Raw genomic sequence first — 24,597 nt, forward strand, 5'->3', positions numbered from 1 at the left:
CTCCCTACTAAGGGACAACGAATCAGGATTGTGTTTATGCTTGTTTTTTCCCTTTGCAAATTGCAATTGTGTGTCTACTAACACATGATCAGATGGACAGGGACTGAAAAACAAAGGGAGACGGAAAAATATAATTAAAATGGAAAATATACCATTTTGTGCAGTTATATTTGTGTCTGAGGTGGTTTTATGTGGCAGTTCAGTGTCTGCTAGCCATGGAAGGTGGTTTTGTTCATGCTTAGATCATTAGCAGGGTGTCAGTCTCATTAGGCCTGTGGAATCGTCACTGGCTACAATAAACAGATCTTCTGGCTGCGTGCTCAGACTAGCAGGCGGCATTCACTCTCCGCCACAGTCCCAGCACAGGACTAATTCCTTGCCCATCTAAATCTACACATGTATTATGCACACTTAAAAGCATGGACACACAAACCTGCACATTTCATGTAACAACCAAGTATGTAATCTGTCCATGCAGGTTTTCAAATGAGGCAATTTGTTCGGAATAGTGCAGGAGTGCAGGAGGGGTTTTCAGCGGACTGAAAAAAATAAAACAAAACAAAGAAACCCAAAAAGTAAATGACTGCATTTACCCAAGTGGTTCAGTGTCAAGTATTGATAAACCAACACATTTTCCTTCCCACTGTGGCAACTGAAAACATACCCCACATTGCAATTGAATGAGTTTATTATGAAACACTGCCTCTAACTATAAATTAGAGGCTATCAAGCGTAACAATTTACTCTCCATTGCCTGGCTTTCAGTTTTACATGTGAAAATATTGTTAAACAGTCAACACTCATCTTCAATCTAATTTTCATCAAAAAATACATTACACATTCATTTAGCCACCATTTCATGTAAATATAACCACTTGTTATTTTATTTACCTTCCTTAATGTCCTTCATTTCCAGGTGCAAGCTTGATATTAGGATTCCCACTGCCTGAGAACGCTTCCCCTCCAACAGTTTGATTATCTGGAGAGAAAAAAAATACTTTTGATCTTTTTGAGCAATGTGATTATCAGTGGCACTCAGTGTGAACCATCAATAACCATTTCCATTATTCATGCTTTAAATATCAACATCCAGTGTTGTCCTCACGTTTCTTTCAGGTTCACAGAAGGACAGCTAGTGGTCTGATATATTATGCTTGGTTCAATGTGGGTTGTGACACTGAATGACAAAAATGCAATAATCAAATCAAATAATTCACGTAGAATACTGATAACAGCTGATTTGGATGCTTTGTTAATTTTGTTCACTTGATATCCTACATCACAAGCAGAACACTACATATGAGAGTCTCTTAATAGTTTTCCGTTTGTCTTATTTCCAAAAGTGAAAATGCGGATGAGTTTGCCCGGATCTGGATTTTCATTTTTGCTCTCTTACGATCATTGACATTTGTTGAACTCTAACTTAATCATGTGTTTTGACATTAAAGTAATTTCTGATGCAGGATAGGTAAATGACCTCTCCAGGTAGCATAGCTCATTATCAAAACAACAACAAAATAATACACTACATTACTTGTTCCAAATGACCAGACTAATCAGTGGACATTCTCTTAATGATCATTACGGCACAAACAACTGGGAAATGTCGAGCACAAACACAGTATCCCAGATACACTTTGTCAAGTTACATCAGTGTAGGAGCAAAGTTCAGTAAGAACCCACCTCCTCCAGTTTGCCACAGAACATGTGTGAGATATCATCAAAAAATATCAAGTCACAGTGAAAGTACAAAGGAAAAAGTTGTACCATAAAAGGACAGTCTCGAAGAGCTAGGCAAAGAGAAACAGGGTTTTATAACAAACTATAAATTCACAGGATTTTTATTTGTGCCTACACATGGTCATAATTACTTATGACTGAATTAGCCATAAAACCAGAGAGAGTTTTGGCAAGGTAGAGCCCCGCTCTAAAAGTTAATGTGTCAGGCTTCTTCATTAGGTATTATGGCGTTGTCGGCTACTGGGTTGTCCAGTGGGAGCTGGAGAGCAGAAGCCTTAGAAGTGGGTATTGCATTACAGAGCGTTAGTGGGTGCCATGCTGCTTCCAGCTCTATTACCTGGATCACTGGGGATCTCCCACTCTGGGGACTTGAGACGACTGAGTACCAGAATTTCCCAACACCTTTAATTAACCACTTTGGACGGGCCACACTAAAAGCAGCCCAGGAACTCTTCCCACTCACTGTGGCCACAGAAGTTACCAATTAGCCTAAACAGTTAACTTAATGAGAAAAGACAACTGATGCTGAATTCTTGGTTTCAGGCACGCAAACAGGCTTAGGTAAATGAAGGCAGCAGCCTGATGCTGATGCTGAGACAGGTAGATGGCAATAGCTTGTGGCTCCCTCCTGTGGATAAAAAGAGAACCGTGTCCTCTTCGGGCTTTGTTTGGCCACTGCTGTGGATATTTAAAACAGTTGATAAGTCAAGGTCGGAAAGAAGACAGAAAAAAATGGGAAGGCTAAGAATATAAATAAAATGATGAGAGGGGACGGGAAGAGTGTTTTTGCTGTTTGAGCCGAAGCAGGTGGCTGACGTTACTCTGGATCAGCAGGTTAAAGCAGGTTCAGAGCCAAGCAGACAGTTTACACAGCCATGTCAGAGGAGCCAGCCTGCTCTGTGGTGACTGTCTGTCTGACTATCTGGCTGTAATCACCCAGGCCGATGTAACAATAACAACTGAATCAAGACTTCCCATCAATAACCACTTAAGATACACTCACCAACCCCAGTCGCACCCAGTGGTGTTAATCTTACACCCACACTACAACGTCATAGAAGGGCTTCAAATATGTCTATAATAAACGCACTATGAATGGTCATAAGTCATTCCAGAAAGTAGGATCAAGTTGTTATTCCTTTGAGGAGGACCTTCGAGCAAAAAAACAACTGGATAGAGTTGTATAGAAAGAGGAAATTGCTGTTTTCTACATATTAATTGCACGTTTAAACAGACAAACACAAAAGCATGACCGATTTCCATTTCTAATTCCTACCCCATCATTCAATCAAAATTGCTACGACAGACCAATCCCTCACCTCACCACGCACAAATACTCCTAAATGGAGTACTGTGGGCACTGTCTTCATTGCCTCCTCAAGCCAGTGGAGTGAAGCCACATGCCTGCAATTATATCCTTGGTTCAGTCCAGTCTGGTCTGCCTGGGCAAGAGAGCTTTCATCCATGTCATCTCCTCCGCTTTGATATGCTAAACAGCAGAAAGTGAAGGCCAAAAGAGTAAACAAGACCTTTGATTTTTCTGTGGCACACATGACAAAGATTAACTCAGTCATGTAGGCATCAGCTATATCCCCCAACTTTCAACTTTTGGTGCATGGGGTTGTTGTAAAACTAGGAAGTAGATCATATGCATAATGTACATGCACATTCCATTCCGTCTGACTCATCTGCTTTGGCCACACAGAGCCGTGGGCAGTGGTGTTAGCGTGATCTGGCAACACTTTCTGAGCAACTGCATAATGACCGAGGACACGCTATTGTCACACATATGCGGTCAAGCACATACACATGAAGTCGGATGCGCAAACAGGGAGAACTGAAACACATGTATATAACAGACCAATAACTGGTAATGCATAGGGACAGAAGCCACTAATCTGATTTTGCAGGATCGTGTTGAGTCATCAATCTTTGGTCTAGCTTTTTACAGAACAATAATATGATGCCATTGTCAAATTTAGGCGTACTCGCTTTCTTGGCGTCCACCTTCATGATCCACAATTTTACACTTTGGTAGCTTCCAGTTTTCAAGTCCGCTTTAATTCCTTCTGCATGACATCCTTATCTTTCTCTATTTGTCTTCTCCCTTTTAGTCCCCTTTCCTTGTTCTCATCCATTCCATGGACAATATTTTTGGAAGTGATTATGTGCTATTGATGCAGATTAATCCTCTTCTTCAAACTCAGAAAATAAGCTCTTCGGAATTAAGAAATAAATAAGTTAAGTAAACACATTTCCAGTAAGTTGGTGCCTCATAGTTGGACTATTAACTGTTTACTGAATATTTTTTTCTTTTTGCCAAGGACAAAATGTGTAAACATTCACTTTCCGAAATAAAAATCAGTCAATGTCCTCTTTTAAAGCAACATTTGTACAGCTATTTTAGTAATGATCATTATTTTGATGGTAAACTGCCCTATAATCAGAAGGATTATTCTGTCATCCTCCTTTAACCGGAACTCATCAAATTAAAGTCAGCAAACTTGCAGTGCTGCTTTCAGGTACATTACTAGCGAGGCAGGATAGTTGTAGAAAAAATGTAAGAGATGATGGGAAAGGAATGTTGATGGAGATGATCTAGTAAACGATCATACAACTGAATTTTTTTTCACATAACAACAGAAATAGTTCCAAATACCACTGATGAGATCTTTCTGCGGGATTGACATATTGTCTCACTAAAAAGACAGCCCTTCCGGTTAAATCAAGATATCATTCCAGTCCTTTTTAGTTTTGTTGTCAAGATCAGTTTCCACTATGTACCGGGATTTCTATCAACTCAAGCCAGTCCATGAACTTATGGGGGCTGCCCCTGTCTTGGCTTCAGGTTGCTGGCCAATCAAAAGAAAGTCAACTATTAAGAGAGAAAATAGTAAATAGACAAGAACTGAAAAGGGAAGGACTATGAAACATTATATGGGACCACCATAAAATAAATAATGATCAGTATGTAATGCAACTCTGGTGGAGGGCCAAAATAAAATGTAGGGTAAGAAATGATCCTTTTTATTATTAAATTGTCCTAATGCTCTGTCAGCAGAAGTTTTTTTTTTTTTTTTGACTGATACTACTTGTTTCAGCAGTGTTTCCATTGGTGGGGTTAAACCTCTTCCAAGCAAATGTAAGCACAGACAAGAGACACTTGGCAGGATTTGTGTCTGAATGTGGCTGTCTGAGTTAGATCAAATGTTGAACATTTTGCCGCCTTAAAGTGACCAGACTGAATGGAGAGATATGCGTGTGGAGAACAAGAAAAGAAAAACACACTCACTATGGCCCTCTGGAGCAGAGCGGAGCCTTAACAGATTGATCAGAATAGGGGATGGGTATGGATTTAGAGGGGACAGTCTGCTTGGACACCAAAGCCGGGACCACACGGCAGCCAAAATGCTGATAAGGCACTGGCTGCAACAGAAGTGCAGAGTTGCAACATTTGATAGCAACAAGTGTGCCTTTGGAGGGTGAAGGATCGGTAGATCAACATGGCACAAGCAACATTTATCTGATGATGTCATTTAACCTGTCCCCAAAGCTTCAGGTCTGGTGGGAAAGTCAACATCGTACTTTAACATATAGCCCCAGCATAACTGGCTTGACCCTAAAAAGACACCAGGGAGGGAACTCATCTTCTGTGCTAACTGAGTGCCACACCTCACAACTGTAGGCATTAGTATGATGGAGGGCCTGATGACAATCACAATCCATTTTGCTCTGCTTCTTTCATTGTTATTTCTGCCTTAAAACATGATTAAACGTGGCAGTGGATAACAGCCATGTTTATACAGAGCGATGGAAAAAAGCAATCTTCATTTCTGTCTAGAAAAAAAAAAAAAATTAAAACATATTGCTCTATCCTCTGATGTGATGTGAGGAATTATATATTGATTCTCATGGAGAGCAGCCACAGGCTTTTATCCAAAACTGGACAAAAAGTATGAAAAGACTGTTATTGGACATTGGTCATTACAAGAATCCCAGTTGTTAGTAAGTTAGTGTTTTGTTATCCACCTTAAATGATGTTGTTCTTATGTCTCATGAAGCAGTAGAAAAATTACAAGAGATAAGTTTGTTGTAAGGTGTGAAGCTATAGAGAAGGGAACTGAATCTGAAACATACTGTATATCTATATATTTTGATCCATCTGAGGGAGACAAGAGTTTGTTTGTTCTCACATTTCTTTTCACCATTGCCCCTCATGCAGCATTTAGGATTTAAAGTTGTAAGCACTTCCATTTCTATTCATGTAGATATTTGAAATGATAGGATACATAATATGTATCCACCTCCTAATCATTAGCAGAAATAGGTAGATTCTAAGACACAGTGGCTGCACATTCGTAAATAATAGCTGATAATTGCCTTGTCTTATAGGTTAAAAAAACTGAAATTTGCAAATGGCAGTGGCCTCTGCTTATATGAGGAAAAGAATTCATCACAGACTGATAAATACTTTCAACCCTGACGAAGAGGAGACGAACGCTCTGGATGCCCTGGTCCCCTGTCAATAACAGGGCCACCCAGATCCAACCAACCATTACTTTTTCACGTGAAGGTACATCAACATGACAATTCTTCAACTAGGGATCGACAGCATGTTTTTGGATTGTGGGAGAGACTGAGAGCCTGGAAACAAACCACATGAAAACTCCACACAGAAAGTTGGGCTGTCAGCCTTGAACCATCGCGCTGTGAGGCAATACTAAACAGTGTCGCTTTCTTTGCATCCTTACACAAACATTCAGTCAAGTATATAGCATAACTAACTAACCAGTTAGCTATTGTGAGTGTCGATAATGTTGAAAACACAGATTTCCTGACTAACCCTGAAAAGTATACAAATCATTTGAGTCAGACAGAATTTCAGATTCCAGGCTGTCTTTGACTAACCATCATTGACCAGACAGAGGAATCCTTGCTGACTGTGCCATTCATCCAGAGTGGCATTTTCTATTCACTCTATGCAGGCCTGCAATGCCACATTACGTAATAATTCCTCACAGCAAATAGCTTGAATGGAATATGTAATACATTTTTCCTCTGTTTTGTAATACATTATTATATAATACGGTGGTTATTATGTCTGCTTTCTAAACATGTAAAACAATATACAATATGAAATATAGCTAATGTATGATCAAACCAAAATAGGTGTCTTTTTCACTACAAATTTTGTTTTTTGGTAATAATGTAAAGTGAAACGTCCAACATGTTATCATGTTAACATCAGCATTATAGTCATACAGCAGAATAGAGAGGCAATATAAAGGCCACAATGCTCCACCCCTTCTTAGACAGCTTTAATAAGTGATCATGTATGCTTTGGAATTCACACAAACATCAGACCCAGAAAATTATGCACGGTCCAAATGTTCAGAAATGTCCTTGGTCATATGTTATAAACATTGCATGATTTTGGCAGTGTCAGCTGTAGATAGTCATGGAAAGTTTTGGTCTCTCAGTACAATCACAAACGTGTCCTAGCCTAAATATATCTTCAGAGGTGTAGCAGTCCATCAACTCTAAATAAGGAAGGACTTCTTATACAGGAAGCATCATTTAATTTACATAGAAATCATATCTTCACTTCTTGTCGAAATCTTCTCGTCTTGGCAACTGGACTTGAATTTCTTAACTTGAAGACATTTCACCCCCATCTGAGGGGCTTCTTCAGTTCTAATGACTTACGGGAAACTCCGAAACTCCCCATAGGTAATTAGAAACGTCTTCAAATGAATAAATTCAAGTCCGGTTACAAAGACAAGAAGATTTTGACTGAGAACCTCCACAGACATATCGCCACTTGAATTACAGCAACATAATGGACACTACCTTATAGTTCTCTAGCACTGGTATATGCCCACTAGGTGGGATATTTGTGCACATATGACAGATCCTATTCTCCTGCTTTGAATATCAAGGTTTATCACCCTCATCAACACGGAAACTACTGTTCACCTTGAACATGCACAAAAGCCTGAGGGTCAGCCCACACAATGATTCAAATGCTTTCTGCTCTTTTACTCAACAAATTGTGGACTGAAAAGATGAACTGCTCCATTTCAGTCTACTCTCCTTTTTCTTCCTCTCTCTGCAGCCTATTGTCATCAAAAATGGGGAGATCAAGCACACCTCTCACTTTTCTGGATATACCGACAACTTCTGTCTTTTTAAAAGAGGGACATTTCCTTGAATGATTAATCAAAAAAAAAATTCCACTTGATTGCCAGTGTTTTACATCCAATTTTAATAGATACCCTGAATGAAATTGAATTGATGATATATTCAATGTAATGTATTTGACATTTGGACAGATCTATACAGATTGAGACCGGTAGATATTTTTTACACCTGATAAAGAACACATCTTATAATACTCGCATTTAATGGTATTTCTTTAAGTATGGTATATCTCAAGTATTTCTGTATGAATATGATGTTAGACTAAAATCATAATCAAGGAACCTGTATATTGAGTTTCAGCTCAGTCATCAAAGTGTCAGAGCATAGTATATCTTGTTCATAGGATGATGTATTTTTTAGCAATTTGGAACTTTTAGCTTTGGTTTACTTGTGTTTGCTGTAACAGGCTTTGAAACGTCTTGTGATCTCATGATCACCTGGGTAGATGACATAATTTGCACAAGGTTGTAAAATTGTTTATTAAACCAAATGTACCGGTATGTCTTTTTGGCTAAGATACCGTATACAGTTTTGTTTGTCTGTTGGTGTCAAATCTGGATAGATGCTGTTTGCCAAAACATATAATTTAGTTTAACATTTCTTAAATATCTAAAGAACCTCTGTGTATGTCTGTCTGTGTGTGTGTGTGTGTGTGTGTGTGTGTGTGTGTGTCTGTAAGTGTGTGTGTGTCTGTAAGTGTGTTTGGGTTGGTGCATAAAAAATGAGCACACTATTGCAAAATCTAGAACTTATTACACAATGAAGCTTCATGGCACTTTTTTAAGTGCTGTGTAACAGGGCTGATCTAAAGTTCTTTTTCAACCAGTCTATGAAAGCAATATATCACAAATTTAGTGGAGAGATATTACTCAAACATGCTTACAACACAGTGCAGGAGTGTAGATGTGCATCTACTGCAGTATTTCCTGGTAGCACAAGTCTGGTGTACAAAGGAAGCTGTTATCCCACAGAAACGTGTTTGTTTTCAGTTTTGATCATGTTCTTGTAGTGTGCGCTCGGTTGACCTGATCACAATGTACTAAAGAGCGCATATGCATCAGTGATAGTCAGTGTACCTAAACTGTATCAAAGATGTATTTTCATGAGAATATTTACATCTGAGACAAATTTCCTCTGTTCATATAGTCTAGCTCAGGTCAGGACAAGATGATGCATGTAAATACCGCCCCCAGGTGGCTGAAGTAGGTCATGACCAAGCAATATGATTTCGGAAAAACTCATATAAATAAAACTCACATCTTCAGTTGAAGAGCATGAAGTTTACCTTTTTGGCTTTGGCTTTCTTCTCATAGGTGTCTGATAAAGGCTTCTTCTTTGGCTGCAGCGTGGCCTTGGAGAAAAGTTCCTCAAACTCCTTGGTGTTGATGATGTCGGGCTCCACCAAAGAACCCCACAGGGTGTTGTTACTGAAAAAAGGGGGGAAGTGATGTGCAATTAAGTATTTCAACATAAATGCAAATGTGAATCCAAAAGTTGCTGAAAATTTGACAGTCAGAGCAAAGTAGTTGAATAGAATCCAAAAATCCATGTTGCTTTCTGAGAGCTAAACAAAGTGTGTATCATATTTGTTTACTAAAACCTTGTCAAGGACAACCAAACAGCCAACCAAACTATGAGCTGTTTCTTCTTTCTATTTAGGGGGAAGTTGGCAACAACAACAAGCTTTTAACAGTGTTTAAGGATCACTTTCAAAATGAACTTGAAGAGGGAGGACAGCGTTGGGTTTCAGAAGTTACTGAGTAATGTGAAAAAACAACAACAAACAGAGGCTACAACAAGAGCAAGAGCTGTGTAAAATTATGATGATGTTAAGGACTCTTGTTGATATATACAATTGCTGTGTTTCAAAAGGCCTCCCCTTCCTTTAAAACTCTCAATCAAATGAACATCCAGAGACATGGCAAGCTCATTGGAGTGCAACTGAGAAAGATTTTGTGAGATCATCTCTAATAGACTCTCATGTTGGACAAACAGTGCAGTTCTGCCTTGTGTTGACACATTACGGCTCATTTTGCACAAAAAGGACAAACTGGACACAACATTTATTGAAGTGATAAACTGCACTACCAGTGACTCAATCAGGGTCATGCAAGTCCAATTGTTTCTTCATACTGTTGGCTTCCTTTTGCTGTGGTGGGAGTTTTTTATCTGGGGCAGCCAAGATGTTTTTTGGTGAGGACATAATTATACAGTCTCAGAATCCTCCTTTGATTTACGCTGCTTTCTAAGAGTCTGAGGAAAAAGGTCTTTCACTCTATACTCAACCAGGCAGCAAGTAAGCTTGGAAAAAAATAAGACATCCAAAACCCCATAAATATTTCCATGCAAGACAACCTCATAATTGACAGGATTATCAAAGCACGGTTCCCTGTCCCCACCACCCCATCAAGAAAGAAAGTCTATCAAGTGTACAGACAGCGCATTAGCTTATATTTAGGCACCTGGCAACATATCAAACTTTAAACCATTCCCCCTAAGAACTCAAAAGCATCACACCACTAACAGAGATCACACTGCCTGATCCAGTTATTGTTAAACATCTGACCCATTTAATGGTACTTAACTTACTCCTTTATAGTTAAATTTATAGCTGACATTAAATGGCTGCAGTGTATTCAGCTAGTCCTCCAGCCCTGGCCAGGACCAGTGAGGGACTACAAACCACAACTCAGCAACCCCCACTAATCCAGCCATGGAAATACAAGGCCATAAAGTTGGAAACCTGGCACTATCCAGCTTCAATGACAGCCACAGTAAATGGGCTGGATAATCCACTAACAATTACAGAGTATCTCAATAGGACTGTTGGAGGAGTATATGGTGATGCTGATGTCTCTCTGGATGCAAGTGTTGACGTTATATTTCTGCAATATCGGATCATGTTATCAATGACACTGAGAACCTCGTGAGCTCTGCGATAGCAGGTTTTCCTGAAACTGAATACTGCATCACGCCATGTTTGGAAGCTTGAGTGTACTCTGGAAATGTCGAGGAACTGGTTTGGATATACAGACATTATTCACCAAAAGTGCAAATCCAGATTAAAGTATGAGCAATGGCATAATCAGGTACAAAGAAGCCACAGAACAGGAGCCTCAGGAAGCCCAAACTGTTGCTGATACTGCAGTTCTCAGTCTGGAAATGGTTTTGCATAGATATGCAAGAGTATGACATGTTATTATTTTTTTTACTATTACAACATTATATTACTGAAGGTCTTTAATTTGCAATGATTTTTGAAATGCTGAAACAAAACTGTGCACTACATATAAGCTACATACGACGTGATAGCTGATTCACTTTAAAAATAAATTAGTTTGATATGAATGTCACATTTGTGCACATTTATATATGATTGTTTAAATAAATCATGCTTTCCTGAAAATTTGTATTCAAACTTCAGTCTGTCAGAGGAATACGGTATGTGACACATACTTGTCTTGTATCTGTATCCTGGTCCAGTACAGAGGCTTCATGGGACAAGCTGGCTCAATAGCTGGCTTCCTTGGGGCCTTTGACACATTCTGCCCCAGACTGAATCCCCCTGTGGGAGGAGGAAGTGGGGGGCCACAGCCAGGAGGAGGGGGAGGAGGAGGTGGACCAGCACCAGGTGAGCCAGGGGGCGGGGGTGGTGGAGGAGGGGGTGGTGGAGCTCCCACATTGCCTGGCAGAGGAGGGGGTGGTGGGGGAGGGGGTGGTGGAGCTCCCACATTGCTTGGCAGAGGAGGGGGTGGTGGAGGAGGGGTTGGTCCTGACGGTACCGATGGGGGAAGGGGAGGTAGCCCAGAGGAGCCTGAGGTGGTTTCATTTTTAACTGTCAAATTAAGTCCAATACTTTCCAAGTCAAGCTTTTTTGGCAGATTTTGGCTGGAGCCCGGAGTAATCCCATCAGCATCGGTGCCTGGGCTCTTGATGAAGGTCTCTCTGTCCGTCTGGATACCCACGGTGCGGGAGCTTTTGGGTGTCCAATCAATAGAAGTGGACACGGCAGCATCCTTGACCTCACCCCGCTCCTGACTTATGTTGTAGGTATTATCTTTTTGTATCCTTGCAATGGCTTCCTCCAGGTGAGATACTGACACGGCATGTTCTCCTCGAAGCTGGAAGATCTGGAGCTCAAAATCTGACTACAACAGATGAGAAAATAATACTGTAACTACACAATTTGCAGTGTACTCAGGATCTTTAAAACTTTGACTTTAAGTAGTATTATTATTTTACATAATATTCTTCTTTTCCTTTCAGCTGTTGACTTCAGGGTCACCACAGTAAATCATTTGCCTCCATCTACCCTTCCTCTGCCACCTTTGCTCTCATACCAACTCACATCATGTCCTCTTTCACTCCACCCATAAATCTCCTCTTTGGTTTCCCTTGAGTCTTCCTGCCTGACAGTTTCAACCTCAAATATACACTATCTCTTCTCTGTACCTGTCCAAAACCATCTCTGCCTGGCCTCTCTGACTTTATGTCCAAAACATCTGACATGTGCTGTCACTCTGATGAATTCCTGATCTTATATATCTTCCATCATCTACTCTTAAAGAGAACTTCAACATCTTCATCTCTGCTACTTCCAGCTCTGTGTGCTGTGTTTTCCCAAGTGCAACTGTCTGAACCATACAGCATAGATAATCTCACCTTCATCTTATTAAGTTTTCCTTTCATTCTAGCTGATACTCCTTTATCACACATTATACTTAACATTTTTCTTCAGTTACAACCTGCTTGCTGACGCCTCTTCACCTCTTTTTCACTCTCTCTGTTAATCGAGACTGTTCATCCTCAGTACTTAAAATCTTCCACCTTCTTAATATCTACACCCAATAGCTTCATTGCTCCACTTGGGTCCCTCTAATTCACACATATAATTAACAGTGCTTTTTCTCTGTAAACCTGTATTCACATAGTAAAGATTCAGATACGGTCTCTTTCGAAGGATGCCTGGTTAAAAATAATATAAGAACGTCAACTTAGAAGTGAAATTGCATTACTCTAGAATTTAGATTAGATTTAGATTATGCACCTAACCTTTTCCTTATGGACTGATTGCCATACCTGTTTCTTATTATCAATCTCATTCAGATTAAAGGTACACCGTAAAATTTAAAGTTAATTTTATTTTCCCACATGTGTTAATATAGATATATCAATCTTGGTGTACTTTAAATAATCAAAATAATGAACTACAAACTATTCCACAATATCCTTCCTGATATTAAAGCAAGACTTCTGCCCTTGCATTCCAATAAGAAGATTTCATGATTGACTTTAAAATTCACATTTCCTATGTTCAACAAATGCTCAATGTAACTCCTCAGCTCTTGCTCTGCCCGAGGTTCAGTCTGTTTCTGTAGCACTTCAATGATGTAAGTTAAGCCATAATAAAGTGTGACTTTCTGGCTAGTTGTCAAAGATAAAAAATATTTGCCGAAATGACGGCAGAAATGATTTTGATTAGAAAATGCAATTTCTGCAAGAGTTCAAGAAGCCTACTTAAGCATTTCAGGTAACCTAACGCCATCTTGTGTCCAAAGTAGATAACCGCACATTAACTGTGCATGATGTGTCTTACACATTAAGTGTTAAAACAGAGCTGCTAAATCGTCATACACCGATTTCATTTTTGTACTTTTTATAATTTTAAACCAACACATCTCATGTTCCTTCACTGCCCTTGCAGTACATTATTTTTCCATAGTGTCTTTTCTTTCAGATATCTTACATGCATTCGCTCCAGGTCCTCCTTGCACTCTCTCTTCAGCTGTAAAAGAGCAGCCTGGTGCTCTGGAACAGAAAAACAATTCAGAAAAAAATACTATCATGAGTCCTTAAGCTGTTTTATTTGTTATAAGAGTAGAGAAATCAATAAATTCAACAAATTCCACCCCATTGTCGCTGTGTTTTATATCAATTCAATATCTGAAAAAGGTGTAATTTTATCGAAATGCCTTATCCCAAAACTTTTGATCACATCACAAATCACCCTTAACACAACACCAATATACTTTGAGAGATGAAGTAATGAACTTATACATAGGGATGAGCCACCTTCTCCGTACACAGGCCAGATTCCAGACTAATCGAGCAGGTTTTAAATTGCATGTCTTGCAAAATCCACGTCATGTCGAAACATCTAAATACCGATCTTCTGAAAGGAATAATATCAAACGATTAATATTAAATTATTATTGACAAATGTTACCTTTACTACAAATAGGAAGTTAAACAAGTATTGTTTGTACAGGAACATGTACAAACAGATGTACAGGAACATTTGGGTCCTGTTGCTACTTGAACACACAGTGGTGAATTGTTTCTCAGAATTGAAGAAGCCTCTTGGATAAAAAGGGAAACATCATCCTCAAGGACAGAAATGAAGTCCAGATGATACAATAAAGTTTGACAATGCTAGTTTATAAGATGTTACTGCTCTCAACCTCATTAACTTTTTAGACAAATTTCAGTCGTAAACTCAATAATGTCAATAATGTCATTAACATTTCTCTACCACATGAATCAAATGTCAATCGAATTTCACGAAAGTAAGAATATAACATTGTGGATGAGAAGATTGTGGATGAGATGCCAGCATCTTTTACACTGCAGTCTAGACAGTGGCATTCTCCTAGACAACAACAACGCATGATGGGAAATAACTAATCCCAAGTGGATGCTCTTAATCTTTCAGGGTAAAGCTGTAACCCAGGCAACAATCAGCATCCTCTATCCTGGATTATGCAGTTTTTTTTCATGGTGTAATTCATTTGGACGTCACTATGCATTTATTGATTCCATTGCTATTACTCAATACAAAATATATCTGAGAGAGAAGCTTACCTGCCTCAGTGTACTTGAGTCCCACCTTTTCTTCCTCATCTTTAGTTTTGGGGGGAGGCCACACAGCCTGCAGGCGACCTGGAGTCCTGTCCTCACTGTCTGCAGGGGATGTGACTTCAGTCTATGATGGGACAAAAAAAAAAAATCTACTATTTGCCACAACAAAAGTGGTCAAGTAAATTAATTAATATCAGGGTGTAATTACATACATTAGCCTCCATGGGACCTTTGCATTCCCTGCCAGGCGTTTTGGAGGCTCTCTCAAAAATAGACCTCAGATTTTCCTTGTCGTTCTTGATTTTCTTTTTCACTGCCTCCAAATCCAAACTATCTGTTTTTTCTTTTTTGACAGTTTTTGGGCCAAACATGGCCCTGAAAGTTTCAAGGGCCAAGTCCGACGTTTTTCTCACTTGAGCCAGGGAAGGACCTTTTTCTCCTGAAACCTCTTCACCATTCTCAGGCTCCATTTTTCTATCATGTGCAGACCCAGCTTCATCTCTTCCTTCAGCCTTTTTGGCTTCGTTCACCCTGTCCATGCAGAGGTTACTCGATAGTTCCAATGCAGAGCTTTTAGTTGCACCAATGGATTTAGGCTCTGTATGTTTTTTGGTGGGGCTGTGTGTTTTCTGCTCAGGTAATAACTTTGCTTTGTTTACTGTCTTCTTCAGATTGAGCAGTGCCAAGTCAGCATCCTTCTTCTGCGTGATCTTTGACAGTGTCTCCCTCTCTTCCCCAACTGCCCCCTTCTTCAGCACCCGCACACCACTGAAGAGAACTGGCATCTGAAAGGTAGGGGATGAAGACAGAGAAATGTCTCTGGCCATGAGTGGCGTTACGGGGGTAGAGGAGGCCACTGCTGCTGGAGATGTATATGTTTCTGGTCTTTCTGTTGATGCCTCACATAGTGAGGTGGGGCTGTCATTCAGCTTCATGTCATTCACAGGAGGTGAAGATGTCAGCAGCAGTTGTTTCTCAAACACTGAATGCCTTATATTAGCAGCGTTGGGGCTTGCAGAGGGTTCGACTGGGATCCCATGAGCGTCAGAGCTGATGAAAAGAGAGGCCTCAGCTCTTTGCTCACATGCATCAGATCTTTTAGTTTGATCTGAGTCTTCCATTGTCTGCTTTAATGCAGGCATCCCTGCATCCTCCACAGCCACATTTCCAGGTATGACAGAAGGCACAGGCAGAGAACAGTCTATAGCAGCGTAATCACCATCTTCATTTGTCCTCATATACTCCACAGTGCAGGAAATTCCAGCCTTACCAAACACAGCTTTGGTTCTCTCATTAAGACTTTGATACTGCCCATCTCTAGAAAGTGAGGTGTCTTTAACTGCCTCACAGTCACTTGTTATGATGGATCTATCTGCATATCGCAAAGTTTCTGAAGGGGCTCGTTCCTTAAATCCATGTGTTCTAAATACAGGCACTCGGAACTGTTCGTCAAGTTCATCGTTACACTCTTCATGCCTGGCAAGGTTCTCCGACGAGCACCAACTGTTCAGGCCTGCCTCTTTCTCCTCCGGTTCTGTGTCGCTATACGTCTCCACCCTTGTGACCAGGACAAGACCTTGATCCATTGGTCCTCTTTGCTTCTTTTCAACTTGGCTGCCAGAGTCCTTGCAAGATTCCCATTTTTCAGCCCTCTCTTCGGTTTCACAAGCAATAGCATAATTGTCTGGAGTCAAATATTTCCTTACATCAAGCTTTTTCTCTCTGATAACAGTTTGATATTGTTCAGTGAGTGAGCTCTTGTTACCCAGCAGTTCCTGGACAGAAACCTGCGTGTCTGAAGTGGACGGGACATCTGAAGAGGTGGCCTTCTCCCCGATGAAATTGCTCAACAGGCGATCAATTGGATTTTTCCTTTGACATTTTGAATTATCATTTGTGCTCTCCATTCTCAGTTAAATGACAATGCCAGCAATGACGACTAAAAAATGCAGGAACTTTAGGAAAATGTGCTATAAACTACTAAACCATCATCTTTCTAGCCCAAGCAATCCAAGCTGTTCCTATTCCATATCTACTGTTGGCTGAAAACAAAAGATCTTTGTTTGGATAAATCTCCCCAGCTCCTCTTACTTTGACAGGGAGGGTGCCAGTTCAAACAAGTGCTAATGTATAATCCTGCTCAGTAACGTAAAAAAGGTTGCATATAATAGACTTTCAATCAATCACAACACTATCAATGACTGTAGTGGCACTCGTACACAGAGCTTAAATTAAGATTGTGAGTGAACAAATTTCCCATGACATTGCAGGATAAGTTAAGCTGTTCAGTGGCTGCCAACATATCTTGCTGTAATCTTCATGTGAGAACAGAGTTCACCTGCTCTCACAAAGCATTACCAACTATTCCGAGAGAGAGAGAGAGAGAGCAGTAGCTTCCAGACGCCGTATATTATGGACTCCGTGTCTGAGGTTCTCTTCTAGTTTGAGTATTCTTCTTTTGCCCGTCTGTCTCAGTATACAGGAAAACCCCGTGTGCTGTTGTGTGAGAAAATAAATCCTCAGGTTGGAAAAAATGTGTCTCACTGGTTTACCCGGCACAGGGACGCCTCCCTTTAAGGTCCCTCCCTTCCTGGGAGGGGACCTGAGGAGCCCGGCACTGCAGGTGTCTGATTACCTCTCGACATTTTTATAAAATGGCTGCCGAGGTAAAACATTAAACACTGAAAAGGGGTCTTTGTCCAGGTGAGAAAGCAGCTGAGGTTCAGGAAACTTGACGAGGGCACTGTTAAATAATAAGCTACTGTAATATAGAGTGCAAATACTAAATACAGGTATTCAGATCCACTTTCCTTCACTTTGAAGTTTAAGAAATTATCATGAAAAAAAAAGTTTTTTTCATTGGCTTTTACTTTTCCCCTTAGAGGAGAACATATGATCTCTGTAATGTCTAAACTGTCTTGATCTTTATTAAAAATATCTGGACTGATATGATTAAACAGGGAAACAGGAAATACAACGTTTTTACTCTGAAGACGCACTGAGCTGCCAGAGGCTGCACTTCCTGGATGCCTTCCTTCAGACTGCAAGATTAAGCTGAGTCACTGCTGGTTCCATCCAACACCTCAAGCTGTATTTTAATGTGTGCTTTGTAAAGGTTTTCAGCTCAATATTTAGAATGTCATGATTCAAATACTCAGACTAAGTAATTATGATGTCTGAAAAATACCTCATGCAGAATGTTGTCTTCTCTCATCTAGGAATTAAGTTATGTAAGAGCAGTGTTAGCTCATGCACAAAGACCAAATCCCCTTAGAGGGTTTATTGAAGAGGCACAGACACAGATTCCTAAGACAGTGATGTGAGCCCTGAGATGACATACGGGTGAATCAGCTCAAAGTAGGATTTTCCTTCAACTGGAAAATCAGGAAAACCCAGACTTATTGTTAGTAAATAGGGCGGTGTGGCGCAGGGGGTTAAAGTGATTGTCTCTGGAACTGAACATTCCTGGTTTGGTTCCTGGCCTCTGCTAGTGTGTGGAAGTGTTCAAAAGTGAGCAAGTTCGAAGTGAGCAAAAAAACAAAACCCTAACTGCTCCCCTGGCACTGCTTGATGGCTGCCAACTGCTCATGGTTCATCCATGATGGGACAAATGCAGGGATAAAGGTTCCCCAAGGGATTAATAAAGTATAATAAAAGAATATATTAAAAACCGTTGTGTCGATATGAGCTATTTTGGCATTGTGTCCCTCAGAATATCACTGCAGCTGTTACAGTTGAAACAATGACATTACGTGAATGATTCCAGTGAGCTGTTTTGTATTTTATCTTAAGAGACTGAGTGACAGAGGCAGTGAGGTCATGACACAGATAAATATGTAAGATCACTGTCACTTTAATGCCACTTGCTCTTCACCCCGGTATGTTCACATTATGTTCAGAGCCAGGACAGGTAAGGTGTGATAAGGAAACTATGAGTTCCTTGTTCTGAGACACTTCTCATTGAAACCCACACCCTGGCGTTCTGCCTGTTCAAACATCAGGCTCAAATCTGAAGGGAGCAATGGGGAGTAATGATTTTTTTCAGTAACATTAAAAGGAAACTGCAACTAGAAAACACAATTCAAATTTTCTGTCCCAGTAGATATGCTCTGACAGCTCATTTTATGACAATCATGAATATGTTCAGACTCAACTGTTGCTCAGTAAAACACACATTAAAACCATTAATAGCCTATGACTGTAAAAGGCTACAAGCCAATGAGAACTTTCTGTTTCTTCCCCAGACATGAAAGGCTTGTAGAGCGATCTAAGTCAGTTTTGCTCTGACCCACAGATTAGAATCCATGACCCGTTAATCCCTCTCTAAGAATTTATGATCAGGTGATTAAATGACTGAGGGGAAAAATGTGCCAGGGTCCACAGCTTTGAATGTGAAAAGAGGGATATCAGCTAACATCAGTGTGCCTGAGGGCCCTCACCGTGCGCTCCAGTTTGGGATAGTAGGGTGTTTCACCAATGATGTCATCTTCAGGAGGTGTAATTCGCAGGAAATCCAGGTGATCTGGGCGTGGAACACAGGAAGGGGGCTCCTGAGGGTCATCGCCCTCCAGAATCCAAACATCATCCTGGCGAAGGAGGGAGTCGTCTACACAAACACACAAACGCAGGGGACATGAGTACAATTCAGTCGATGAAATAATTACAAAAAAACACTTGAACCTACAAGCTCTGTCATTGCTGGTAAACTGACCCGAGGCAAACTGTATTTCTGTGTAGTCTACATGACAAATAAGAATAGAACCAGATTGAAAACAACCAGCAGAATCAGTTAGCATCAAAGAGCAAGAGAGGTCTGTAGGGCAAGTAGCTATTTTTATCGGCTACTAGTCAGCCCTTGTCACCTATAGTCAGCACCACCATCTAGTCACAATAACCTAGTTTTATTCACTCTAATAAGAAACCCCTGTCTCTGACACTCATTTAATTATCAATATATTAGCTGTAACTGATGAGTGAAATTGTTTTGTTTCAAACTCACCCGTTAGACCATTGCGTCTCAAATGGGGGGGGGGGGGGGGGGCGCTTATTTTTGCTGTAATATGATAAAGTGTAATTGCACATCCACAGCAGGCGGCAGTGGCGCCCTCATTGCTAGAGCGTGCGCAGAGTATTAGCTCTATGGTGTAGGTTTTTGACCGAGCATGCGCACTCACAGCACAGAGCTTGACATACGAAGTGCAGTGAACAAACCCCCAAGGACACCATGGAAAAATATTTCACTGGGATGATAAAAAAGCGGTGAGAAACCAAGATAATGAGACAAACGAAAGTCACCCGAAACCTAAGAAGGAAGTATGACGAAGCGTATGTACCGCTTGGCTTCACTGTGACTACGGTGGGAGACGAGGAAAGACCGGTGTGTTTGCTGTGAGCTGAGGGTTGCAGTATCATGCTACAAATCCCGTTTCGAATAGCTCTGCACTGCAAACCCTGCTCATTTTAGACAGTAATACTGACTTCCACATTTTGAAAAAAAATAAATTATGAAAAAAACAAAAAACTTTTGTATGCTATTTAGTGCTCCTGAGTTGATGTTGCTTTTCAATTTGATTTTATTGTTATTATTTATTGTTCTTATTTAATTTTATTTTTCAGTATCAAGTGGTTCCGTCGGTGAAAAGTGTCTAGAGTTCAAATAAGGATTTTTTTTTTTTACATTTCAGGCAAATTGATGCAGCATAAAAAGTAAACAGTGATGTCACAGGCAGAATGTTAATTCGGTTTAATTGTTACCCGATTTAATGTAATCTTTCTGTACAGTGTCCTTGACTGTTTAGAAATGCATTATTATAACTTTACAATAACAATAATAATACTAATTAGTATTATAATGTAATATACAATGGTATAGATTGTAATGTACATGATATATTATTATACAATATAATAATAATCATAATAGTTATTGTGATTATTAGTACTATTCTCTAAAAAATAGACAAATCAGCTAAACGTATACACAGGCTTAGTAAGTTGTGGTACAAGATAAAGTGAAAATGTGAAAATTAGATTTTACCAGAATGTATTTTAGGGGAGAATTCTGACTTCAAATAATGCAGACCCCCGCACTAATGAATTTAAGTAATAAACTATTTAACTTATCCCCTACGTCAATAGTTTCACCCCTCCTTGAGATGCTACTTTACTGTGGTGGAGGGGTTTGCAAGTCCCAGTGATCCTGGGAGCTATGTTGTCGGGGGCTTTATGCCCCTGGAAGGATCACCCAAGGCAAACAGGCCCCAGGTGAGGGACCAGACAATGCTCAGAAGAACACCCATGAAGAACAAAGACTTAAGATCAAGTTTTCCCTTTCCATGGCACGGGTCACTGCTCACAAGTCGTATATGGCCCTTCGGTTACCCCAGTATGGCTTGTGGCTGACCTGTCAAGGCTTTGATTATGTATTACTTCAGAGGTTTTCCCCTTTCATAAATTGACATTTGAAAAAAATGAGATTTACTGTGGAGTTAATGTCTGACAGTAAGACCTATCACTATCAATACCATTTGAAGCAAATGTGATTGATCCTCAAACTTTCAGTCATATAAGGGTTGGTGAGGTTGCTCAGACTTTGCAAGTCAGACATCTGACTTGGGGCTATCCTCTTTAAAAGCTTCTAACCTGGAATATCATTTCATTTTTTTCCAAATGAACAAGGGAAACCTAAACACTGCTCTGTTCTCATTGACAGACATGCAAAGGAGTTATTGAATTAATGACTGACTTGAAAGTGACAGAGCAAAAACTTTGGTAGATGCCCCACTGCAAAGTGGGGAGAAAATACCAGTAATTATTTTTCAGTTATAAATAAGTATACAAGTTCCTGTTGCTGTGGAGGTACAGGCATGATAGGATGATGTCTTTTTGGCTCTTTATGCTATCTTTATGAGTTGGCCACCCCTGAATCTTTTAATTTAAAATACATCGACATATACATTCAGTGTGTAGACACACATTGTAGCCACAGTCTAACCCTGTTGGACCATCTTCTGGAGTTTGATCCTGAGAAAGTCACAATGTGCTAACTACAGGAGTCGCCCTAATACAGAAAGTGTCAATACAGGAGCTATTTCAACCGCAATTTAAGGGCATGAAAACATTTTTTTATTTATATCATACTTTGACGCACGCGTTTGTCCTCTCAAGGAGGTTATTCAAGAAAAAGGGAGAATAAGAGCAAGTAACCAGATCAGGGACAGGGAAAGAGAGGTGACTAAAAAGAAAGTAGAACAAAGTAAGGTGGAGTAAGAGGAGAAAACACACTGGGCGGGAGTAGCATTAGAATATAGGTCTCAAAGCTTGGTCATTTTGATTTCCACCAGCTGTGAGAGCACCTCAGCCCTATCCCAGACCTGTCCCTAACAAGTACAGCTGAGTTTCTCTAATAATCGAGTTACATTGTCAGCTGGGTATAGCTTCCTTCTTTACTCTACTGGAAATAGCTGTAAATCCAATCTATTACTGAAACAAGTAACAACAATTTTAACAAGTTGCATTTGCAGGAGTCCCACTGTTACATCCACTAGGACTGTTCGCTAGAAGCAATGTCTGTTGTGTTCTCCCTGTTCCTCCCTTCTCTGATTCTAGGTGGGCATGTGATGTTGTGTGGCGGTGAGGCAGACAGGTGGAAGCAATTGACAATCAGCAAACAAGGCGCAGCTGATTGGCCACACCCATCCTGTGCAGCTTAAAAGCCGCACACACCAAACGTCTAATTGCCGGAACGTCACATTCCACAACGACAACCACTGGGTCACACATGCGACTACCTGGTTTTTTTTTTTTTGTTAGTGCCCCCCTCGCCAGCTCAGCTTCTGTCTGTCAGAACCCCTGGATCATTCCACCGGTCTGCTACACCGTCATCCAACTCCACCGCCACACACCATGCTCTGCCTGCCTGGAACCCCCTGCCTTCCTCACTGCTTTCCCACCAGTTGAGTACCGTAGGATTGTTTAGATTAGGAATCCTTGCCTTACTGAATTTGCCAGTTCATTCGTTCGCCTGTTTGTTCGTAGCCTGTTCGATAATTGATAACGTTAGTTTGTATCGCCACTTAGGTCTGTTCACTAGCGTTAAAGCTAGTCTCCTTCAGTTTGTTCACCTGTTCACTAGATTTTCTAGTCTCCTTTAGTTGACTTGTTCACTAGTGTTGCTAGTTGTCCTTTGTCCCTTAGTCAGTTTTTGTTTGGCTCCATTTCTGTTTGTATTTTGGCTATCATTAAATATTTATTTCTAAATTCTGAGTCCTGCTCGTGTCTTGTTCCGCACTGGAGTCTTTGAATCACCCGTAACACCCACTCAATAAGTGGAAACAGTTCTGGTTTTCAGGAGAAAGATCGAGATTCTAAATAAAACAGCACAAGGTTTTTTTTTGACTACTGTCTGTATTTGATAATCTTTAGTCTTTTTTCCCCAATAAGTTCCTGCATAAAATGAAACCAATATGATTTTAAAAGCTTCAATATAGTCCTACAAAAAATCTTAACCAAAAGGAACATGTATTTTCGAAGGCTAGGCCCTATTTTAGCTTTGCCCAAAAGAAAAAAAAAAAACATGTCTGAGATAGATGTTTGTACGAATCTCATTATTAAGTACTTTGACTGAGTGTGATTAAGTCACCCTCTGATGGCCTATCGGGTGCTTGGACAGAGGAGAAACTTTATTTACAGATGTGTAAATTTATATCGAGCAGGTTTGCCAAAGTAGTGCTGTGCACTGTTGATCAATGACTCACGCATGCCCAGATACTAACACTAGCCTATTGCAATGAGTTGATCAGTGATGCGATGTTCAAGGGACGGAAGGACCAGTTCCGATGACTGTTGTGTCGGTGGATTTGTGGTTGCCGGGAGAAGTGAAGCGTCCTCTGGATGAATCACCAGGGACCTGAGACGGCTCGTGATCTGGAACCACAGTTGTCTCAAAGGTCTTGGGGTACAGTCTGCAGTACTGGTAGTTGGGCTGGGATATCGAGCTTGAAGACAAGGTTCGGATCAACCGGATCGGCGGGAAAGAAAATTGTCTTTGCGTCTCCACATTTTGCTCGTTTTTATTTATTTTTTTGCCCATCTATTTTTCTTTTATAACTTGAACTGGACCTGGGTACAAATTTTGTATCACATACTGTAAGGTGTGCTTGTATGAGAATACAAGTTTCTTAAATCCATGAATCTTTGTATCCTATGTACAGCCACCGCTTGTGCACTAGAGAGTAGTTATTAGAGCATCGTTTCAGTTCAAAATGTGTGGTTAAATATGGGTTGGTGACGTCAGTGTGTACCTTGTAGTCTAATGGGTGATGGCCCTTGGACGAACCCTTCCTGTAGTAGGCGGCCTTTCTTCTCATCACTCACCTTTGGAATGTGTACCAGTTAGCGGGAAGATGATTTATTGCAGAGTGGAGGTTCCACTCTACTTGAGGCATAACAATAGATAAATACTTCATTAACTTTTCATTTCTCAAAACTAGTGAAAAAAATTATGAAGTAGAAATTTACAAAGGGCAACACACTTCCTACTCAATGACCCATGAAAACAACAAATGATCTGCTTGTGGAATGAGAGTTCTTGAAAAGCTAACAGAGAAATTTCAGAATAAGAGATTGAAAGAACCTTTAAATGGAACTCCAATTGAATCTCAGCCAAATGCTCAAATTAAGTTATTCGAGCCCCAGCCCCCCACATGCACACCCCCACGCGCGTGCACACACACACACACACACACAAAACCCACCAGAGGGCCTCACTGATTGATGGAAGCATTCCAGATTCACTTC

At 40.4% G+C, this 24,597-nt stretch overlaps 1 protein-coding gene across 2 annotated transcripts in view; it reads right to left on the reverse strand.

Moving 5' to 3' along the window:
• Nucleotides 1–24,597, reverse strand: part of LOC147237422 (formin) — a 57,323-nt gene that overhangs the window by 23,684 nt on the left and 9,042 nt on the right. Inside the window, exons 3-8 of one of the 2 annotated variants that reach the window (XM_086148862.1) lie at nucleotides 19,239–19,405; nucleotides 14,803–14,923; nucleotides 13,688–13,749; nucleotides 11,398–12,089; nucleotides 9,227–9,368; nucleotides 892–979 (exon numbers count right to left, since the gene is read on the reverse strand). In XM_086148862.1, coding sequence (XP_086004988.1) covers nucleotides 892–979; nucleotides 9,227–9,368; nucleotides 11,398–12,089; nucleotides 13,688–13,749; nucleotides 14,803–14,923; nucleotides 19,239–19,405 — 1,272 coding nt within the window. Of the gene's footprint in view, nucleotides 1–891; nucleotides 980–9,226; nucleotides 9,369–11,397; nucleotides 12,090–13,687; nucleotides 13,750–14,802; nucleotides 14,924–15,011; nucleotides 17,317–19,238; nucleotides 19,406–24,597 lie in introns of those variants that run through there. The other variant, XM_086148869.1, reaches the window with a different exon arrangement.

Source organism: Fistularia commersonii, chromosome 1, assembly GCF_037954325.1.
Source record: "Fistularia commersonii isolate RoL2024-O1a breed Wild chromosome 1, RoL_Fcom_v1.0, whole genome shotgun sequence".
Classification (NCBI taxonomy): domain Eukaryota; kingdom Metazoa; phylum Chordata; class Actinopteri; order Syngnathiformes; family Fistulariidae; genus Fistularia; species Fistularia commersonii.